A 19069-nucleotide genomic window follows, 5' to 3' on the forward strand; every position below is an offset into this window, starting at 1 on the left:
GAATCAATATTAAAGAAAATTAACAAATTAACAAAGTTTCTTTAGTAAACATTCAATTAGCAAGATGGTTGGTTTTCTTAAAATTCAGAAGTGCCTTGGGAGATAATTTAATGGTGCAGAGTTCTGAACACAGCTGTTCATGTGCTTTGGCTAATATTTTGTGTGCATGCATGAATATGTCCTTGTAGCCAACAAAGGCAATCAAATTTTTTCCTTTACATCTTCTCTCCTTCACACTTCTATTCATCAGTGAGGCACTATCTTGTGCTTAACATTAATTATCTCATGTAAATCCTCACAAAAACTTCCCTGGTACTTACTTGCCCCTCTCTTGAGAACAGGAGGCTCAGAGCAGGCACATAACTTATCCAGGTCACACAGCTAGTGATGTGCAAACAACAAACATACTTTTTACTGTTCTCTGCCTTGCCTTCAATTTTAACTTATCAAATTATGATGGGATGAATGTCCTCATTCTGGCACAACATTTTGCGCACTTTATAAGCTCTGTGCCATGCTTCTGATTATAGCAACTCTATACCAACCTTAGTCAAAGTCCACTCATAATGCTTTATGCCTGATAGCATGTACAAGGTGATTAATTTGTTAAAATGTATTGGTACTATGTCAAGAATGCCTCTTGACAGAAACATGAGTTTTAAAATCATGAATAAGTATATTTTTAATTATTTTTTGGAGTATAATTGCTTTACAATGTTTTATTAATTCCTGCTGTACAGAAAAGTGAATCATTTGTATGTATACATATAACCCCTCTTTGTATTTCCTTCCCTTTTAGGTCACCACAGTGCTTCCATGGTGGCTCAGTTGGTAAAAAGTGTCTGCTTGCAATGCAGGAGACCCGAGTTTGATCCCTGGGCCGGGAAGATTTGGAGAAAGAAATGGCAATCTTCTCCAGAATTCTTGCTTGGAAAATTCAACGGACAAAGGAGCCCGGCAGGCTACAGTCTATGGGTTCACAAGACTGAGCGACTAAACCTACCTAGGTCAGCACTGAGCATTGAGTGCAGTTCCCTGTTCTATACATTAGGTTCTCATTAGTTATCTATTTTATACATAATAGTGTATATATATCAATACCAATCTCCTAATTCATCCCCCCTTTCCCTCCCCACTCCCATCCACATGACTGTTCCCTACATCCATGTCTCTACCTATTTTTGCACAAGGTGAGTTTGTCAATGAAAGACAAAATCAGAAATTCTTAATTTGGATATGTCCTTAAATTTTGAGCAGTGATAAATGTTTCAAAAAAGAAAATGTAAGCACTGTTTTTTAAATGAAATGAACCAGACTCAGTATTAACTCAGATTTGCTTAGTAGCAGTCAATGGGACAGCAATCTATGCACAGTACCCAAGAATAAAAATAAAATTTGAAAAGAAAATGAGGAAAATAATTAATTTTGATAGCTAATTAGCCTACTTCTATTTTCCCTTTCATAAAAGTAATGTAATCCTGACTACACTATAAATTCTGAAACAACTAAAGCATTGATTTCAGATAAAGTCTATTAATTCTAAAAATCAATTTTATGCACAGATTTTAAAAGCAAGTTCAAGGAAAAATGGCCAAGGACAATTCTTCCAAATAGAACAGTGAAAATAAAGTTTTCCACAAAATTTACACATTGGAATGTAAAACACTTGAAAAGATCACCGTTTCTCCCTCTGTGCAAAAGGAATATTGGACTATTATTATATGCCCTCAAGCACCTATTTATAGAGTTATTTATGCTTGTTCCTAGCTTTACATCAATCTCAGGCATGTCCAGTGATGTTGAGTTGTAATTTTTTGCCTAAATTTTAAATTGAGAATTAATTCAGACCTACTTTCAATTTTTAAAAATAAGCACATGTATTGTGAATGAAAAGGGGAGTGTGTGTCATGAAATGAAGCCAATGACAAACTGTAACAACTTGGAATTCATTCAATTTCTTCCTTGGTTACTAGTAAAAACGCCATATTTTAATTATTTCTTGTTTGCTGACTCTGAATAATAGCCAAGTTTAAGCAGCCAATTGCTTTGCTTTTTTTAAAATTCAAATACATTGAGAAATTTGAGCAATCATCTCATGTTCATCAGGCCATTGAGTGCTTAATGTCCTTAGACATGTGGTGTTATATTCTGTCACAACAGCTGCCTGGGGGAAGAACATTTATCAAATAGACCCAAGTAACAGTCCAAATCTAAGAAGCTACAGCTGAGAAGGGCAATAACAAAGATAGAAGGGTTTTAGTGGGGGCCTATCTAACTTACCTTTTTTACAGTTAATTTTTAGTTTACCTTGGAGTATAATTGACTTACAATGTTGTGTGAGTTTCAGGGGTACAGTAAAGTGATTCATTTACACATATACATAGATCCTTTCTTTTTCAGTTTCTTTCCCATAAAGATCATTACAAAATATTGAGTGGAGTTTCCCGTGCTATCCTCACTCACCTTTTGATGTGACTCAACACTGGTAAATGTACCTAAATGGATGACACCTAGACTTACGATCTCTTCCTGAGCTGCACTCACTTCTAAACTGAAGCCACAGAGTGCAATGCCTATCGATTTAATTCCACAGCAAGCTAACTGAAACTGCGAAAAATGTGGCGCTTTCTATGCCTAAGGAAAACCAAGTACTGTTGGGAGAATTCCCAGACTGAGGTATTCAGAATGGACCCTCAATTACTGGATCAAACCACCATTCCATTCAATTCCGTTTTGAACTGTCACGATAAATGCTCCAATTAGTCCAATTTACTAATTGGTTAATGTGGTTGGCTACCCCCCAAATTAACATAATCTGCATATTTAGCTACACACTTTAACTACATTTTCAAGTGATTTGAGCTAGACAAAACAGTTTATAAGTATTCCTTGGGTATTGAAATGTACAGCAAAATAGGTAAGGATTAGTTCCACTCATTGAAAAACCAGAAAAAAAAATCTACTGGGGCTTAAAAAACGCAAACAGCCAAAGGAGGAGGAAAAAGGGAGGGACTAGTGAAAGGACAAAATTAAAAGTATTAAGTAAACATTTTCTCTGGAATTCAGGTTTTTCCCTCATGTTGCAACAAATGTGCTAAATGGAAGAATTTTCTTAGATGAAATTTCTTCAAGGATAATGAAGTGAGGGAAAATTAGCATATTTTCTTTCCTTCCTTCTGCAAAAAATAAAGTGCCATACTTGAGCCTTTTTTATTTATCCACAGTCTCAGGCATTAACATTTATAACCCCCCATTTATAGCATTTATAACCCTCCATTTGGGGTGTGATGTAGCAGCTGGTGTTCTGCTCCTCAGATTTTTGGTTCAGCTCCATTCAGGAACACAGTAGAAAACATTCTCCCTGTTACTTTTGGAAAACAAACGTTAAGAGTTTTCAGATCAACTTCTGGCCAACTGTTTGCCCCTGTAAGTTCAGGGGGACATTTTTATAGCTATATGTATACTTCTTTATTATAAACCCAAGCAACTTCGCTTACAGTTTTATTATTTGTATGCTGTAACTAAGAAAGCAACACTTAGCCGCCAGGAGAAATAAAAACAAACCACTTAAGTTCAAGAGCAAATAGGTTTTCCTGATCAATGGGTAAATGCAAAGAGCTGAAATTGTTAATGTTCACAAGACTAGAAATTTTAGCTAACACGAAGAGGTATTATGCTTTGGAAGCAAAACAAACAAAGGGCTTCCAAAAATTTGCAACTCTCCCCCCAATAAGATAGGGAAATAATTCTTTTCTTGATTGCTTAGTACAAATTTGAAATATATTGTTTGGGGATGAATAGTATCTCCTCAAAAATAGTATCCCCTAATCCCAAGAAACTCAGGATATGATCATGTTTGAAAATAGTCTTTACAGAGGTGATCAAGTTAAAGTGACCGCAATGGGCTCTAACTCACACAACCAGCACCCTTTCAGAGCAGGCAGGGGTGGATACACACACGGGAAGCAAACCATGTGAAGACTGGAATTGTGCTGCCACCAACCAAAAACTCTTGGAAGTAAGGAGAGAAGCCAGGGACAACTCATTTCCCAGGGTCTTTTGAGGGAGCCCAGCCCTGCCAACACGTTAATTTGGGATTTCTGGCCTCTAGTAGTGAGACAATAAATTTCTGTTATTCTCAGCTACCCTGTTTGTGGTGTCTTTTTCACAGCCGTGCTAGGAAACTAACAATTCTACTAAAATATCCCCCACCCCCACCCCCACCAAATCCAGAATTAAGAATTTGCCTAACAAAAGTGTCTCCATCTTACACATAGGTTGTACTCTGGAATTTCATTTGTAGGAATGCTAAGACTAGAATCGGTTTCCCACACTGACATGGGGACTTGACTTCCAGGCCTGTAGTAACCTCTCATTCAAATAAATTATTCTCAATAAGCACTCCAGAGTCAGTGTTTTGAAAAACTTTGGCCACGATCTAGTTAGAAACACATTTTACACTGTGACAGTACAGAGACACATAAAAGGGACACACGTTTCATAGCATTATTCTTACTTTGGATATTTTCTATTCTGTCATATTTCCCTTACATAAAATTATATAAAACACTGGTCACAATCTGCTAAACTGGTTTTATGACCACCAAAAGGTCATGACCTACAGTTGAAAAATGCTATGCTAAAAACACATTGCCCTGGCTTGAGGCATAATTAATACACAATGAATGCTGCTGAATTAAGATCTACATTCTTGTAGGACAGACAGCAAACACTCTTTTTTCTGCCCCACTGTCAGAATCAGCTCTGGGCCAAAAAAGTACAGATTTTGTTGAGCCTGGATCACAGAGAAAATCAGAGAGAAAGCAGGTCTGGATATATCTAGCAATATGGATGTGAGAAAGTTGTTCTAGGTGAGCACTGGGGAGCTGATAGAGGATTTCCAGGTCTCTTCAATATTCTTTTCCTGTTTATACCACAGATGGTGTCAAGAAGGAGACTCAGGGACCCATGGTCTTTTTGATTTCGCCTTCCTTACTGACCTGGGCTTCCCAGGTTGCGCTAGTGGTAAAGAATCTACCTGCCAATGCAGAAGACGCAAGAGATGTGAGTTCAATTCCTTGGTTGGAAAGATCCCCTGGAGTAGGAAATGGCTACCCACTCCAGTATTCTTGCCTAGAAAATTCCATGAGCAGAGGAACCTGGCGGTCTACAGTCCATGGGGTCGCAAAGAGTCAGACACAATTGACAGCTTCTAGAGATTACTAATGCCGTGGCATTCTTTATCGCCTATATTCTGTCCCTTCGATTCAAAGAACTAGTATACTTGGAAGGAGCTAGGGAGCATCTTACTCTATTTCAGTCCCTCCCAGCGAATCCTATCCCTGGATGCCCTTCTAATGAACATTGTTCAATCTCTAGGGAACTGGAGGGGACTGGTGAGGGTGTGTGCCTGTCAGCAACAGGATGTAAAGCTTTTAAGCAGGGAGGGGTGGGGCTGCTTTACCTTCTGTCTCTTTTGCATCTTTTCCTACAGTGAGAAAGTCAAAAGGAAACTATTACTACCTGCGCATTGGCTGACACAGCCAAGTCTCACACCGCACTTTACAGGGGATGCTGGCTGGAAATGTGTTTAGAAGTCACCGGACAGAGTCCTCATTCCTGTTATAATATTTCAGTTGCATTAACAGCCAACTGCTTTGCTTAAAAAAAAAATCTCTCACCCCCACTCATGGTCGGTCACCAAACTGCACTGATTCTATCTCAAAAAGAGACAAATCTCTTGAACCTGACCTTTCCTTTCTATTTCCACTGCCTTACTCATTTTCCCCTGCAATACTCACTTTCCCCTGCCACCCAGACCAGTTTATCTTTAATACTGCCATCAGATTTATCTTCCTAACCTGAAAGCCTCTCCTGTTTCCTCTTTGTCTTTGGGGTGAAATCCAGATGTCCGAACCTGGCACGCAAGGGCAGCGAGCTTCCATCAACCTCGCACTGCACTTTCGTAACCCTGTCTGTACGTGCTGTTCCCTCTGTCTTGAATGCTTCCGGCACTTCTCTGCCTGGTAAATACTTCATCTCTCAGCTCAAATGTCATCTAATCTGGGAGGCCATCTCCATCACCCTGGAGAGGAGAGTGACTTCTCCGTGCAGGTTCCCAGACACTCTGTCCACAGCCATAAACCAGTGCCCAGCACATGATGCCAGAATTCCAGAATTTGGAAGCTGGCCTCATCTCCTGGACTGGTCTTTATTTTTGTCACCCCCCCAGCACCTAGCAAGGTACCCAGAACATTCTGGGTGTTCCGTCAGTGGCTGAGGAATAAAATCAGCATCACTTAGACCATGCTGAGTGCTGACACGACCATGTGATTATGCATTTTGAAAACATACAACGTTTATAATTTGTAAAATTAAGTTTCCCAACTGGATGCATTCTCAGATAGCTGTATGTTGATTATTTTAAGTTATCTTGTTCCCTGCTATTCCAAACTTAATTGAACTGCAACTGTGCCATGGGCTTTCTCCCACCCTTATTTAGAGAATCTATTTTCTCCCACTGCACAGTTAGAGGTGGGACTGCTGCCATTGTGCCAGTAATGTAAACACTGTACTTTCTGTAGGGTACTGTGAACCCAGAAAAGGATATGTTCGGGCAAGGCAATGTTTGAATACGGGCTTGCCACATACTCTATCTGTTTGTTCTGGCTTGAGAGCAGGAAAAGAAAATTTTTTCACTTCATTGCAAACCCAAAGCTTTGTGTGGAGCTTAAAGAAATTTTTGGTTTAGTCACAAAACTGTTTTCAAGCCAACTGTAAGCTTTCATTTGTCTCTGAGATTCTTGTTCAGCAAAGTGCTGTTTATCATTATTATAGATAGAGCAAGATCACCTTCGGGAGGCAGCAATTTAGAATGTAATATACAGTAAGTTTCTTTTTTGAGTGGGTTTATATTAATGGATAAGAGAATATTTTTAGAACATTAGCAAATACATTGAAATATTTCCTAATCTTTGGCTCTGAAACAAAAGCAAAAGAATAGGTGATACCTGCAAAGGGGAATAGTAAACCTTTTTTTTTTTTTTTTTTTTTTTTACTAACTTCTTTCAATTATTACCCTGGTAGTTCAGACGGTAAAGAATCTGCCTGCACCGAGGAGACCTGGGTTCAATCTCTGGGTTGGGAAGATCCCTTGGAGAAGGGAATGGCTACCCACTCTAGTATTATTGCCTGGAGAATCCCAAGGACAGAGAAGTCTGGCAGGCTACAGTCCATGGGGTTGCAAAGAGTCAGACACAACTTAGCAACTAACACTTTCACTTTACGACCATTCTTAATGGTTTGCTATAACAAGGTGCCACAGATTGGGTGGCTTCAACAACAGAAATACTGACTTCTCACATTTCCAGAGATTGGAAGTCTGAGATTAGGGTGCTAGCATGGTCAGGTTCTGCTGAGAGCTCTCTCTGGCTTGCAGACTGCCATCTTCTTACTGTACCTCCACCTGGATGGGGTTGGTGTATGGGGAGATTGTGCTCTGGTACCTTTATCTCCTCGTAAGGGCACCAATACTATCATGGGAGCCCCACCTCCATGAGCTCATGCAAACCTATTATTCCCAAAGGTCCTGCTTCAACATACCATCACACTAGGGACTAAAACTCCAGTATGTGAATTTGAATAGTTTTATCATTTACAAAGAACTATAATATTCTTTAACCACAAAATTTCCCCTCTAAGTAAGTAGTTTAGGCATTATCACCCCCACTTTATAGGTAAAGAAAATGACTTGCCCAAATTCACATGGCTAACTCACTGTCAGTGTCTGGATATCTGGATATGTTTCTTGACAGCAAGTTTACTATCTTTTCATTGCTTTCCCCAGTGTTTTCTGCTGACTCTCTAATACCTGTCCTTTTTTCCCAGTAGTTTAGATAGGGTGATCTCTGTAAAATTTAAGCATAACTGTCACTTTAATTCGAACTAGCTTCTTTGTTTGGGGTAAATAGCAAATACTTAGACTTGAGAGCCACTGCAGGCATCACGTGACAGCAGAACCCATGGAGGTCTTCCCTGCTCTCACTCATTCTCATTACTACCAAACACAGACCACGCTGGTGATGAAATCAAAGTTCAGATACTCAACCCCGGAAGGGTTAACCCAGACTTGAGGTAAGGCAGCTTTTAACCCCCTCTGAGACTGAGGTGGGCCACAGAGGGGAAGGTTGGGGAGGCTGAATGCTATCAAAGTGCAAACAAGTTTGGAACAGCATGAGTTTTTAGATAAATTAACCTAAGGCATCACCACCACAAACAGTAGAGGGCTCTCTAACATCACACAGGAGATTCACAAGCTGGCCCATGATTGCCGGGGTTGTTCCTTGGCTAAGTCCCCCACCATCCCCATGTTACCAATGTTTACTCGTTTGCAAAAGAATATTCCAAAAACCAATAAGGCCAGATGGATTCTGTTCATAAGAGGTTCAGTGAAATTTTCCCATGCTGGATCACTAATATATGTTAATTAATACTGTGGCTATAAATCTTCTTAAAGAGCCATTGCAATTTGCAATTTGGTATATTTCACCATCATGAAATACATATTCAATAATGTATATTGTATATCATAATTTGCTTGATGAAGTAATTAAAAGAGAGTTATACTGACATTCATCTCAGTTTCCCACTTTTATAAATAAATCAAGCGGAAAAAGGGATGTGAAAGCAGATGACAATGCATTAAAATCAAAGGGATCTAGATTAGTCATTAGCGCACTTAACTTCATCTTCCATCATTAGTTTTGAGGCCACAAGATGAGTTAGTGACTATCTGAAAGTTTATCTAGCAAATCAAAATACTGCTGTTGAAGTTGAGAGCTTTGTCATGGACGTAAGAGTGAGCAAAGACTATTTCCTAGCCTATTGAAATCTTCTACATATAAAATGGAGATCCTTACCTACAGATCCACAATATCCAAGGAAAAAAATACAATGAAATATGAATCACGAAAGGAGCTTGAGGTATAAGTAAAGTCTAGAGTCTAATAAACTATCTCTTTAGTGATAGAAAGTAAATTTGTTGTTGTTTAGTCGCTAAGTCTTGTCTGATTCTTTTGTAACCCCATGGACTGTAGCCTTCCAGGCTCCTCTGTCCAGAAGATTTTCCATGCAAGAATACTGAAGTGGATTGCCACTTCTTTCTCCAGGGGATCTTCCCAACCAAGGAACTAAACTCGCATCTCCTGCTGAGCCCACCAGGTAAGCGTCTTTATCACTGAGCCACCAGGTAAGCCCTGAAGGTAAATTTAGTACCTGAGAAAAAACTTGCTTCAATTCTTTATATAGTTTCTCTACTTAATTCTGATATTATTCTATTTCCTTGGAAGCACTTTTTTAGCTGGCAAGAATATCCATACAATGTTATACAGCACAAATATTTTAGTATTTCTAAAAATAACTAGAATAATTTAACCATCTCAATACATGTATTATAAGATCGATCATTAGTTTAAGTCATTTTGAAGTGAACTTTACAAAGGATCAAATTTTAAACATTCAACCTTTGCAGTTTTTCTAAAAATGGTGAGTTTCAACATAGTCACTTCCATCCTGGAGAAAGTCTGCAAATTATGTTAAGTTATAAACAGACAGTAAAATACATTAAAGGGAACCAAAGTATTTTACTTCATTCTTAGCCTTCAATCTGTTATTGTCATCTTAGTGACTGATTAGCAGTAACAAATTTATCTTCTATATACTTTCACAACATGCTAAGAAAGGCTAAAAAAGTCACTCATGGGAATTACAAGCTAAGTAGACACTGGGGTACAAACATGCCCTCTAAAAAGATCATACACTTATATGAGGTTAAATAAAACATAGGGTAATATTATCCACGCAGGTACATCTCTATTATTACGTTAATTACAATGTCCATTACCCAATTCACCACATGTATTGTAATTGTCTGGTAATGTGTCTGCGTCCTCACTAGCACATGAGCTCTTTGAAGCAGAACTGTGTTTTCATTCCCTTAGTACCCCTGGCAATACAGAGTAGTATTCGGTCATAAAGAAAACATTAAAAAACACTGTGAGTATCTTTTGTTTTAATAGGTAACACTGACCGTCTAGTAAATGAAAACATCAATTAAGACAAAGACACTTCACATACGTCCTGATATTCAACATGTTATTTGGGGATGTTGAATATTACAGTGTTAGTATCTTATATATACCTGCTGTCAATGGCTTCATATAAGTTATAATCATTAACTAGAGTTTAGATCACTGTTTCTCTGAGTGTGTGGACCATTTGTACCATATTTACTTTCAGGAAGCTTGTTAAAATGTCGATACTTCCCTGTCACACCCAGATTCAGATTCAGTAAGTTTAGGGAAAGAGAGGAGCAGAAAGACACTGATTTTAAAATAAGTTCCCCAGGTAATTCTCATGCATTTAAAGTATGAGAAGCACTGGACTCTCTGCTCAATACAAACATGAGTGAGCAGGAGTTTCTCTTAACTGGTATTTAAAGCTATTCTTTCCCTCTTCCACTGTTAATTCAGTTTCTAGTCCCTGGGTGTTCTTAAATAGAATGGAGCAATGCATTTAGCCCACAATGCAAGACTCTGCAACTTTTCTTCTCCAGGCAGGATAACAGTGGGGGTGGCTGGCAACAGTCATCTCTACTAGAGATCACAGAAATCCTTAGCCAAAGACACTGTATTGGGTTTGGAAGAAGCAATTATGTGTAGAAACCAGAAAGCTTTCTGCACAAGCGCTTAACTTTCCTTAACAAAGAGAACCACACAAGCCTACCTGTTCCTTGCCTTCAAGAGGTGTTTGATCACAGGCAGGCATAGGCTGAAGTGAGGATTGCAAGGTAACCAAATTAAATCCGCAGACATAGGGAGACAGTGAATACAGTGATCAGCAATCTTGAATGCAAATTCACATTATTCCTCTTACATAGGTTTATTTATAAGGACTAATAATTAATAAAGACTAAGGACTAATAAGTTTGGAAGAAATTACGTGGATTCTATTTTAGCTTTCATCACCTTAACTCCCTAAACAATTTTGTTAGCAGAATACAGATCTATTTTCTTAACAGTTATTATATCATTGTACAGCTTATTAGAGTTCAGTTCTAGAAAGGATGTGCTTAAGACACGTAAGAACTGACACCATTATAAGAAAAAATAGGCTCCCAGCTTTAAAGTTGGAAACCACATCAAGAGTCCAAAAAGTGTACATTAGTTTTTAGTCTTCTTGCAAGTTCCAAATGCATGGCCCTTCCCACTGAATTAATATAGACAAATTTAAGATCTATCCATCGATCACTTTCTGCTCCCCTGGGTTATCAATTTTAGAAAAGGAATTCCAGGGACATCCGCATCAAGTTCCATTACAGTGCAGTTGTCATTACAGTCAAAGAAAAACAATTATACCATTTTATCTCACAGGGTACATCTGCAGGAACCATTTTGCAAATGAACACTCAACTTCAGTTTACCTTATTTTCATGTTACAACATGACCGTCTGGTAAAATGGTTTTTAAAAAAGAAATTCATTTTTTGTCTAGGTTTTCCTCTTATGGATAAACCGTATTTACTATGTGACTTTTAAAATCACTTCCATTAATAAAACTCTCTATAGTTTTCTTGGAGGAAGTATTTACATAGAATCAAATACCACTGTATTTACAGCAGTTGTAGCTGAAATAGAATAACATGATTGGCAAAAGAAATCCTAAAAATCCTAAAACATGACCTTGGGCAACTGAGGACTTATTCCAAGCCTCGTTTTCCCGTTGTGAAACTGGAGGGCTGGACTCCGTCACCTCAGAGGTGGCTTCCAGCTTCAACATTCCAGGACACCTTATTCACTTAATTTACCAGCAGTGATCTTTTTGACATGCCCTTTGTTTAAACCTACTTTTCTCTGTTTTAGTATAACTCCTCCACCCTACCCCCCAATCTATATTACAATCATTAATGAAGAAAACAGAGCCTTGTGCTCAATCATTGTTACAGAGCAGTTTGGTTTGTTTGTTTAAAGGTGTCATCTGTGTAATAAACCTATCTAGAATTATTCATGGGAAAATAATATCCTTAGCAAATATGTCCATGTATTATAAAGTACTTATTGATAGAAAATCCTTGTCTAGATATAAAACTCAACGCAGAGGGCTCCTAAAATGCTTTTTTAAAATGTCTTTCCCCTGTCGCCATCCTTCAAAATGAGATTAGAGCTCAGGGCGGAAATGGTAACCCACTCCAGTGTTCTTGCCTGGAGAATCCCAGGGACGGGAGCCTGGTGGGCTGCCATCTATGGGGTCGCACCGAGCCGGACACGACTGACATGACTTAGCAGCAGCAGCTTCACAACATCACTTAGAAACTCATTCAGTTTCTAATTCAGTTTTATTTTAAACCTGCTCAATATATTCTTCAGTTTCTGTTTTTCTTCAGATGTCAAAGCTATTTTCTTATATTTAATTCTTCTTCACCGAACAGTGAAGAAGATAAGAAGTTGGGCATAAGTGTCAACATAAGAAGCAGTATGTTTACATTTTTCTGGTCTTGAGTTTGCAGCAGATTACTGAAAGATGCCAAGTACTGGCAAAGTTATACAGTTTTATACCACTCAGAAAATACGGAAGAAAAAACCCAAATAGGAAAGAATACTACCTTTGCAGAGGCATGATTTCACAAGCCATCCTTGTCTGGAAATTGGCAAGGGACCCTCACAACTGTCTCTTCCGCGCCTCGTGGGGGCGTCTGTGCAGGGACCGGCTGCTCACGGCGGCTGGGCCAGGCTGGGGGCGGGAGGCTGCACCTCACCGCCGGAGAAGCAGCTCGCTCTGCAGTCTGCCAGTGTCCCGCTGCCCTCTGCCTCCAAACTTCTCCAAGCAGTGCTACTCGATCGCTGCCTCTCTTACATTTCCACTGCAGTCCACTTTGACCTTTGTTCCAGGGAAGCAGCTGAACCACCCAGCCAATCAGAGGAGCAGCTGCTGCGAGGCTTAAAGGCGCTGCTGCTTTTGCGGCGGCTGCTGCTCCACCCCTGGCTCCTCAGCGGGCTTGCCTAATTCTGGTAACTCGAAACTTTCCTCGGAGCCCTTCCACAGACGGGCTTGTCAGTCTGGGGGAACGACCAATAACGGCGGCAAGAGCAGAGTCCCTTGACGGCTCAGTACTGAGACTGCCAACAAGGAAATCCATTTGTCAAGGGAAGACACTGCCTCTGAAACCCAAGGTTTCTGTGACAGAAGGCATAAGCTGCGTCCTCTTTTCTTCTTAAAAAAGGGAAAGGAAAAAAATCAAACCGCTAACACTGAAAGGAGTGATACTCTTCTAGAAGGCACGCAGGCACTCTTCTAGACCCCTGCCCTACCCATATTTATTTCCTGCTGATGTTTACATTGCGGTGGCTACTAGTCACTGGTGACATCTCCCAAGGCACGTAGCGCTCATTTCTGGGGAGAACACACGTCCTAAGACCGACTGCTCAGGGTCTCAAGGGATCAATGTGACTATTTCCCATGGAAATATTTCAACTTATTATTTCTGCATTTTATCCTTATAAAATTGAATGTGTTTATTTAAATACCCATTTTCCTCTGAGAATATCACCAGCATATTTTTGGTAGGTTGGTTATTTATTGATCTTTTTTTTTTTTTTTTTTTTTTTTAAACAGGTAACACCAAATCAACTTCTCATTAGGGCTGCTTAAATGACTGTTAGTTACCTAACTTTCCCTTATTTTCCTCTTCAGTGGGGAATACTGATGCGTTGTTTTAGGAACGTTAACTGTTAATCCATAGGTTTCAAACACAAACAAATCTGGAAATATATTTTATTAAGCTTTCTTTCACAGCATAGGAGTTGCTGAGAGTTACAACAAAGCCCAGAGCATCGCTTTTAGTACAAGGGCAGAGGGCCAGGGTCCACAACATTCAGAAACAGAGGGGGCTTGTGTGACCAAAAAGGTATCCTTCTCCCCTGTAGTTTTCCCCAGATTTCTTACAGATCACTCATAATTCTGAATTTAGAACACAAAGCCCTACTGTAAGCATCCACTCTCCTTTGCTATACCTACTAGTAAAAACATTCACTGTCCGACTAAATACTCTATCATATTTATGATGATGGAGTAGTCATCCTAAAACTTATATTCAGACATTATGATAGAATCAATAACTAAAATCAGCCATTTAAAACAATGGCAGTTTCAAGTGTTTTAAAGTAAATTCAGAACTTGCTTTTATTGAAGGTAACAGTATAGTGTTTTGATTCTAGACTTAGAAATTCTAATCATTCTCCAGTAACAATAACCTTGTTTTATGTATTTCTTAAGTTTTTTACCTTTCAAAAATGCATCTCTACACCTTGCTTAACACTTCATTTTTGGAGATAGGAAATCACTGTTACATATCATGATATCATTTCACTGGTGAGTAAACTTGGTACTAGAAAATGAAGCAATCTGGAAACTTCACCTGGAAAGTTAGTGGCAGAACAGAAACTGGTTTCAGGATCGCTCAGGTCTGCTTCAGATCCCTGCTGCGCAATGTAGTGCTTAGTCTCGTCTACGTGAGTTTTTAAAATATTTCATAAGGTAACATATTTTTAGAAATAGTTAAAATTCAAGTGATAGAAACAATATCTTCTCTTTTAATTTTATGAACACATCAATACTGTATGGCTAACAGAGACATGAGACCAATAATAAAGGACCCAGCATTACAAAAAATATGTTAAACCATATAATAATTTACACTCAATACATACTAGATGTAAAATACTAAATAGGAACATTCAAATTTGAACATCTGATTCCACATACATTTCCTGATCATTCAATCTTCCTGTCAACATCCCCCTAATATGCCATATTACTAGTGAGATGTCAGTGGTCATTTCTGAAAATCAGCTAACACTATACCTCAGTAATTACCTGCCCTTTCAAATCTCTATTGTTTATTTATAATAATTCCTCCTTTTTCACTTTTGGTTGATTTTCAGGGCATGACTAGATCTTTTTTGAATTTATACTTAGACCACAGCTCCTCCTCTCAGACAACACCCAGAGTCCTGGATCACTGGAATAGCTTTATTACTCCATGTCCCACGCCCTCATGTCAATTCTTCATTGCCGCTCTCTGAACCCTGCCAGTGCCAGCTTCTCAAACGTGACTCTGGGACCGCATTTCCTCCACAAGCCCTACAAGGTGCAGCTCTCATAACCAGCACACCGCTGGCTCCCCCATGCCTCCTCCTCCTGAGCTCTCTATTCAGCTCCAACTGTTGTCCACGTCCGCGAAGGACAACCTGCACTCCAACCGACGAGCACACAGCTTTAAAAAAAAAGGTGCATTGCTGGCTTTCCTTAGTATTTAGTTTTTCCAAAACAGGTTCACTAGTATCCTCTGCTTCTTCACCCTGCATACATCCTGCCAGCTGGGTGACCTACTGCCAGGCTGCTAAACATTGCAAAAGAAAAGTCACAGAACCCTGGCAACTGGGTAGATTAAAAAGTCCTATTTAATCTCGGCCTGAACCTCAGTACTATGTGTCAAGCTTGTAGCTGTCTTTGATTTCTGATGGCATTCCCTAAGAAACTGCTGCTGATTTCCAATACTACAAATCTGAATCTCTCTTATGAACCTAATTACTTTGCCTCCTAAATTTACGAAGAAAGTCAAGATCATCAAATATGAGTGAATTCCTTTGGTCTCCTTTGCATTAAGTGTTGAAGTACCACCACCAACACCTAACACACACACACACACACACACACACACACACCTTGCTTGGTTCTTTTTGACTTCTTCCTAGTCTCAGGGAACACAACCACACCCACAGGACTCAAATTTCTTATCCGTGTATTGAATCGTATCATTTTCTTCAGCACTCCTACCCTCTGGCGATACAGTGCCATTTCCCTCGCCTCCCCACTGACAGGCTGCCCAAAGCCTACTTCTGCTCCTCCCACTTCCCCAGAAATTCCGCCTCTGCAGCACACCGATGGACTTCAGACTTCACCACATTTCTCAAACTGCTTTTGAAGCCACCAATGCTCTTTTGGTCACTAAATCTAAATGCCTTTCCTTAGATCTCTTTCTCCTCTTAACTTTTAAAGAAACACCCACCTTCAGTTTTCTGAAAGTTTTTGGTTCTCTGTGATCTTTCCTGGGCATTCTCCAAGCATCCTGATTATTCCATCCTCCTTTTATTTCATCTGTCTTCCCTCCTCTCTTACACCCTTTCCACCTCATCTTCCAGCCCCACATCTTTCAATACAGGCACTCCATTAGAGTTTAATAAAGTGCACTCTGGAATTACGCTCCTAGGGATTGGATTCCAGCTCTACCACAGACAGGCAGCGTAAACTTGGGCAAACTGTTTAAAACCTCTGAAGTTGCTCTGAGGAATAAATGAGATCATGCATATAAAACACGTAAAATAGTTCCTGGCAAATAAGTGCTCAATAATTATTAGTATTATCACCCTAATCAACACATTCAAAGCTTCATATTATCTGATTCCCCAAATTCTCCTCCTGGCCCCTCTTGTTAATGATGTTATGGTTCTCTCTATGAATCAGACTCAAAGGATGAGTCATCTTTACTCCTCCCTTTCCTCTCCTTAAGCAAATCTGTTGATTGTTCTGTCATGTCTCTTTACTCAGTGGGTTTTGGTCATCTGCAGTATCATGATAACCTTCAAGATGATCTTTTTGCCTCCATTCATTCTATCTCCAGTGAATACATTTCACTATTAGAGTGAATTTCTTACTGTGGTTGTGAACTGGATATTCACTGCTCTTCTCAAAAGCTTTAGGAGCTCCCACTACCTCTTAAATGAACACTAGTTCTTTTAATATGATGATTAAGACTGCTTATTAACCTCAATATTCTCCTCCAGATCAGCTGCTTATATTGCCTAAGGAACCCAATCCAGATTTACTTGGACACCATTTTCAAATCTGCTCTGAACTTACCTACGCCAAACATTTACCCTTTGTCTATACTATTTTCCCGTGCCATTTTCTCCTGGCAAAATTCGGTGCACTCTCAGAATTAGGCCAGATGAAACAAATCTCTTACCCATTTTAACTCAGACAGCCCTTTGCATCTCTTATGATATTTATATTTTTGCCCACCACAATGTTTCATTAATATTTGAATTTAAATATTTTCTCCCTATTGGAAAGAAAGTTCTCCAGGTAAGAACTGTATTTTTCCTGCAGCCATTACACAGAAGAGACATCCAATAGTGCTGAATGAATGAACTAATATATCAATCTCTCTTCAGATTCTGAGCATAACTCCTTTGATTAGATTTTCACTTATCAAGCAATGTTTCTACCTACTTTTTAAACATTTCCTATTTTAGGTTTTTTGTTTGCTTTTTGTAAGTCACTCAGTCATGTCCAACTCTTTGCAACCCAATGGACTGTAGCCTGCCAGGCTCCTCTGTCCATGGAATTCTCTGGGCAAGAATACTGGAGTGGTTAGCCATTCCCTTCTCCAGGTTTACATCAGAGATAAAGTAGATGCCTCTTTTAGATTCAAATGAAGGATAATAATAACTAATAACTAGTTAAAGAAATAAACTATTGGGGTTATACACTGACATGCAATCGCAGAGATGCATAAAGTAAGATTCTATCCAAAACATTACCCAATCTCTCCCAGGCTGTCTATTTCCTTTTCTACACTTCAGCTGGCTTGCAGACTTCTAATTTTCTTACATAACTTCTTCGGCAGATTCCAAGTGTTTGGCAATAGGTTTGTTTGCACTTGTGATATCAAGAGCAACAACTGCTCCAAAAATGATGTGGCTTCATTTGTTTTAATTTCAACATCAACTTGAAGAACTGAGAACATTTCTTGGCCACATTATTTTGTTTTCGTATGTTGTTTTAACATCAGATTGATTTGTTTCCTAAGAAAAAATATGTGGAAATAATTTCTTTCTTACAGGTTTGGTAAGAAAGCGCTTCTCAGGCAAGGTTTCTTCCTCTTATTTTTATCAATCTTTATAAATTTCACTAAGGAGCAAAACCTTCCACAAGATGCTCGTATAGTATTTATAAATGGTGATGACTAAATCTGACAGGAGTTTTTGTAATTATGAAGCCAGGATTTTTAGGGAACATATAATTTAGATACCCTGGTACCACTATACAGGATTCTGACTAAACTTGCTCTCCAGCAGTCGGGGTGAGAACACTAGTGAAGTCCAGGGCTCATCAGCAGATAGGATCATTATCGACCACAGCCAATGTCAAAAATAAAGGCGAGGAGGGAGAAGAAACTGAAGGGGTGGTACATGAAGGCAATCAGCATGTACTGACAAGTTATGCTGTGTTCATTTTAATAGATGTGGAAATGAAGAAGTTATCTTCAGCACGCAGATAGTAAGTGGCTGATATGAAGCTGGCATCTGAATGCCACAGCATTTCCACGATATGAAAGCTTTTAAAGATGATAAAGCATTATATTTACTCATCAATAACACACATTATCAACCGGCTACAGGAAAGAAAGAATCCTTTCCTTTGGTCTAAGTTTTATATTTAGATGAGTGCAAATATATTAAATAAGGGCTTCCCAGGTGGCTCATGGTAAAGAATCCTCCTGCAATGCAGGAGACGCAGGTTCAATCCCTGAGTCAGGAAGATCCCCTGGAGAAGGGAATGGCAACCTCCTCCAGCATTTTTGCCTGGGAAATCCCATGGACAGAGGAGCCTGGAGGGCTACAGGCCCTGGGGTCACAAAAGAGTCACACTAAGCAATAACACCATACAGTCTAATAATGGCTGTCTGAACCAAAGACAGACGGTGGACCAGAACAAACCTCTTGTGCTACTCTGAGTCAACAGAGTGTGTGTGTGTGTGTGTGTGTGTGTGTGTGTGTGTGTGTCTGTGTGTCTGTGTGTGTGTGTGTGTGTGTGTGTGTGTGTGTGTGTGTGTGTGTCTGTGTGTGTGTCTGTGTGTGTGTGATGTGTGTGTCTGTGTGTGTGTGTGTCTCTGTGTGTGTGTGTCTGTGTGTGTGTGTGTGTGTGTGTATCTATGTGTGTGTGTGTCTGTG

General features: G+C 39.4%; 1 protein-coding gene across 7 annotated transcripts in view; it reads right to left on the bottom strand.

Moving 5' to 3' along the window:
• The window catches only part of FAM13A (family with sequence similarity 13 member A), a 363870-nt gene that overhangs the window by 97134 nt on the left and 247667 nt on the right, over positions 1-19069 (bottom strand). For 2 of the 7 annotated variants that reach the window (XM_070452136.1, XM_070452135.1), the window contains exon 1: positions 12658-13623. The exons of the other annotated variants lie outside the window; for them this stretch is intronic. In XM_070452136.1, coding sequence (XP_070308237.1) covers positions 12658-12686 — 29 coding nt within the window. In that variant the 5' untranslated portion in view covers positions 12687-13623. Of the gene's footprint in view, positions 1-12657; positions 13624-19069 lie in introns of those variants that run through there. 7 annotated transcript variants of the gene reach the window in all.

This window comes from Odocoileus virginianus, chromosome 21 (genome assembly GCF_023699985.2).
Source record: "Odocoileus virginianus isolate 20LAN1187 ecotype Illinois chromosome 21, Ovbor_1.2, whole genome shotgun sequence".
Taxonomy (NCBI): domain Eukaryota; kingdom Metazoa; phylum Chordata; class Mammalia; order Artiodactyla; family Cervidae; genus Odocoileus; species Odocoileus virginianus.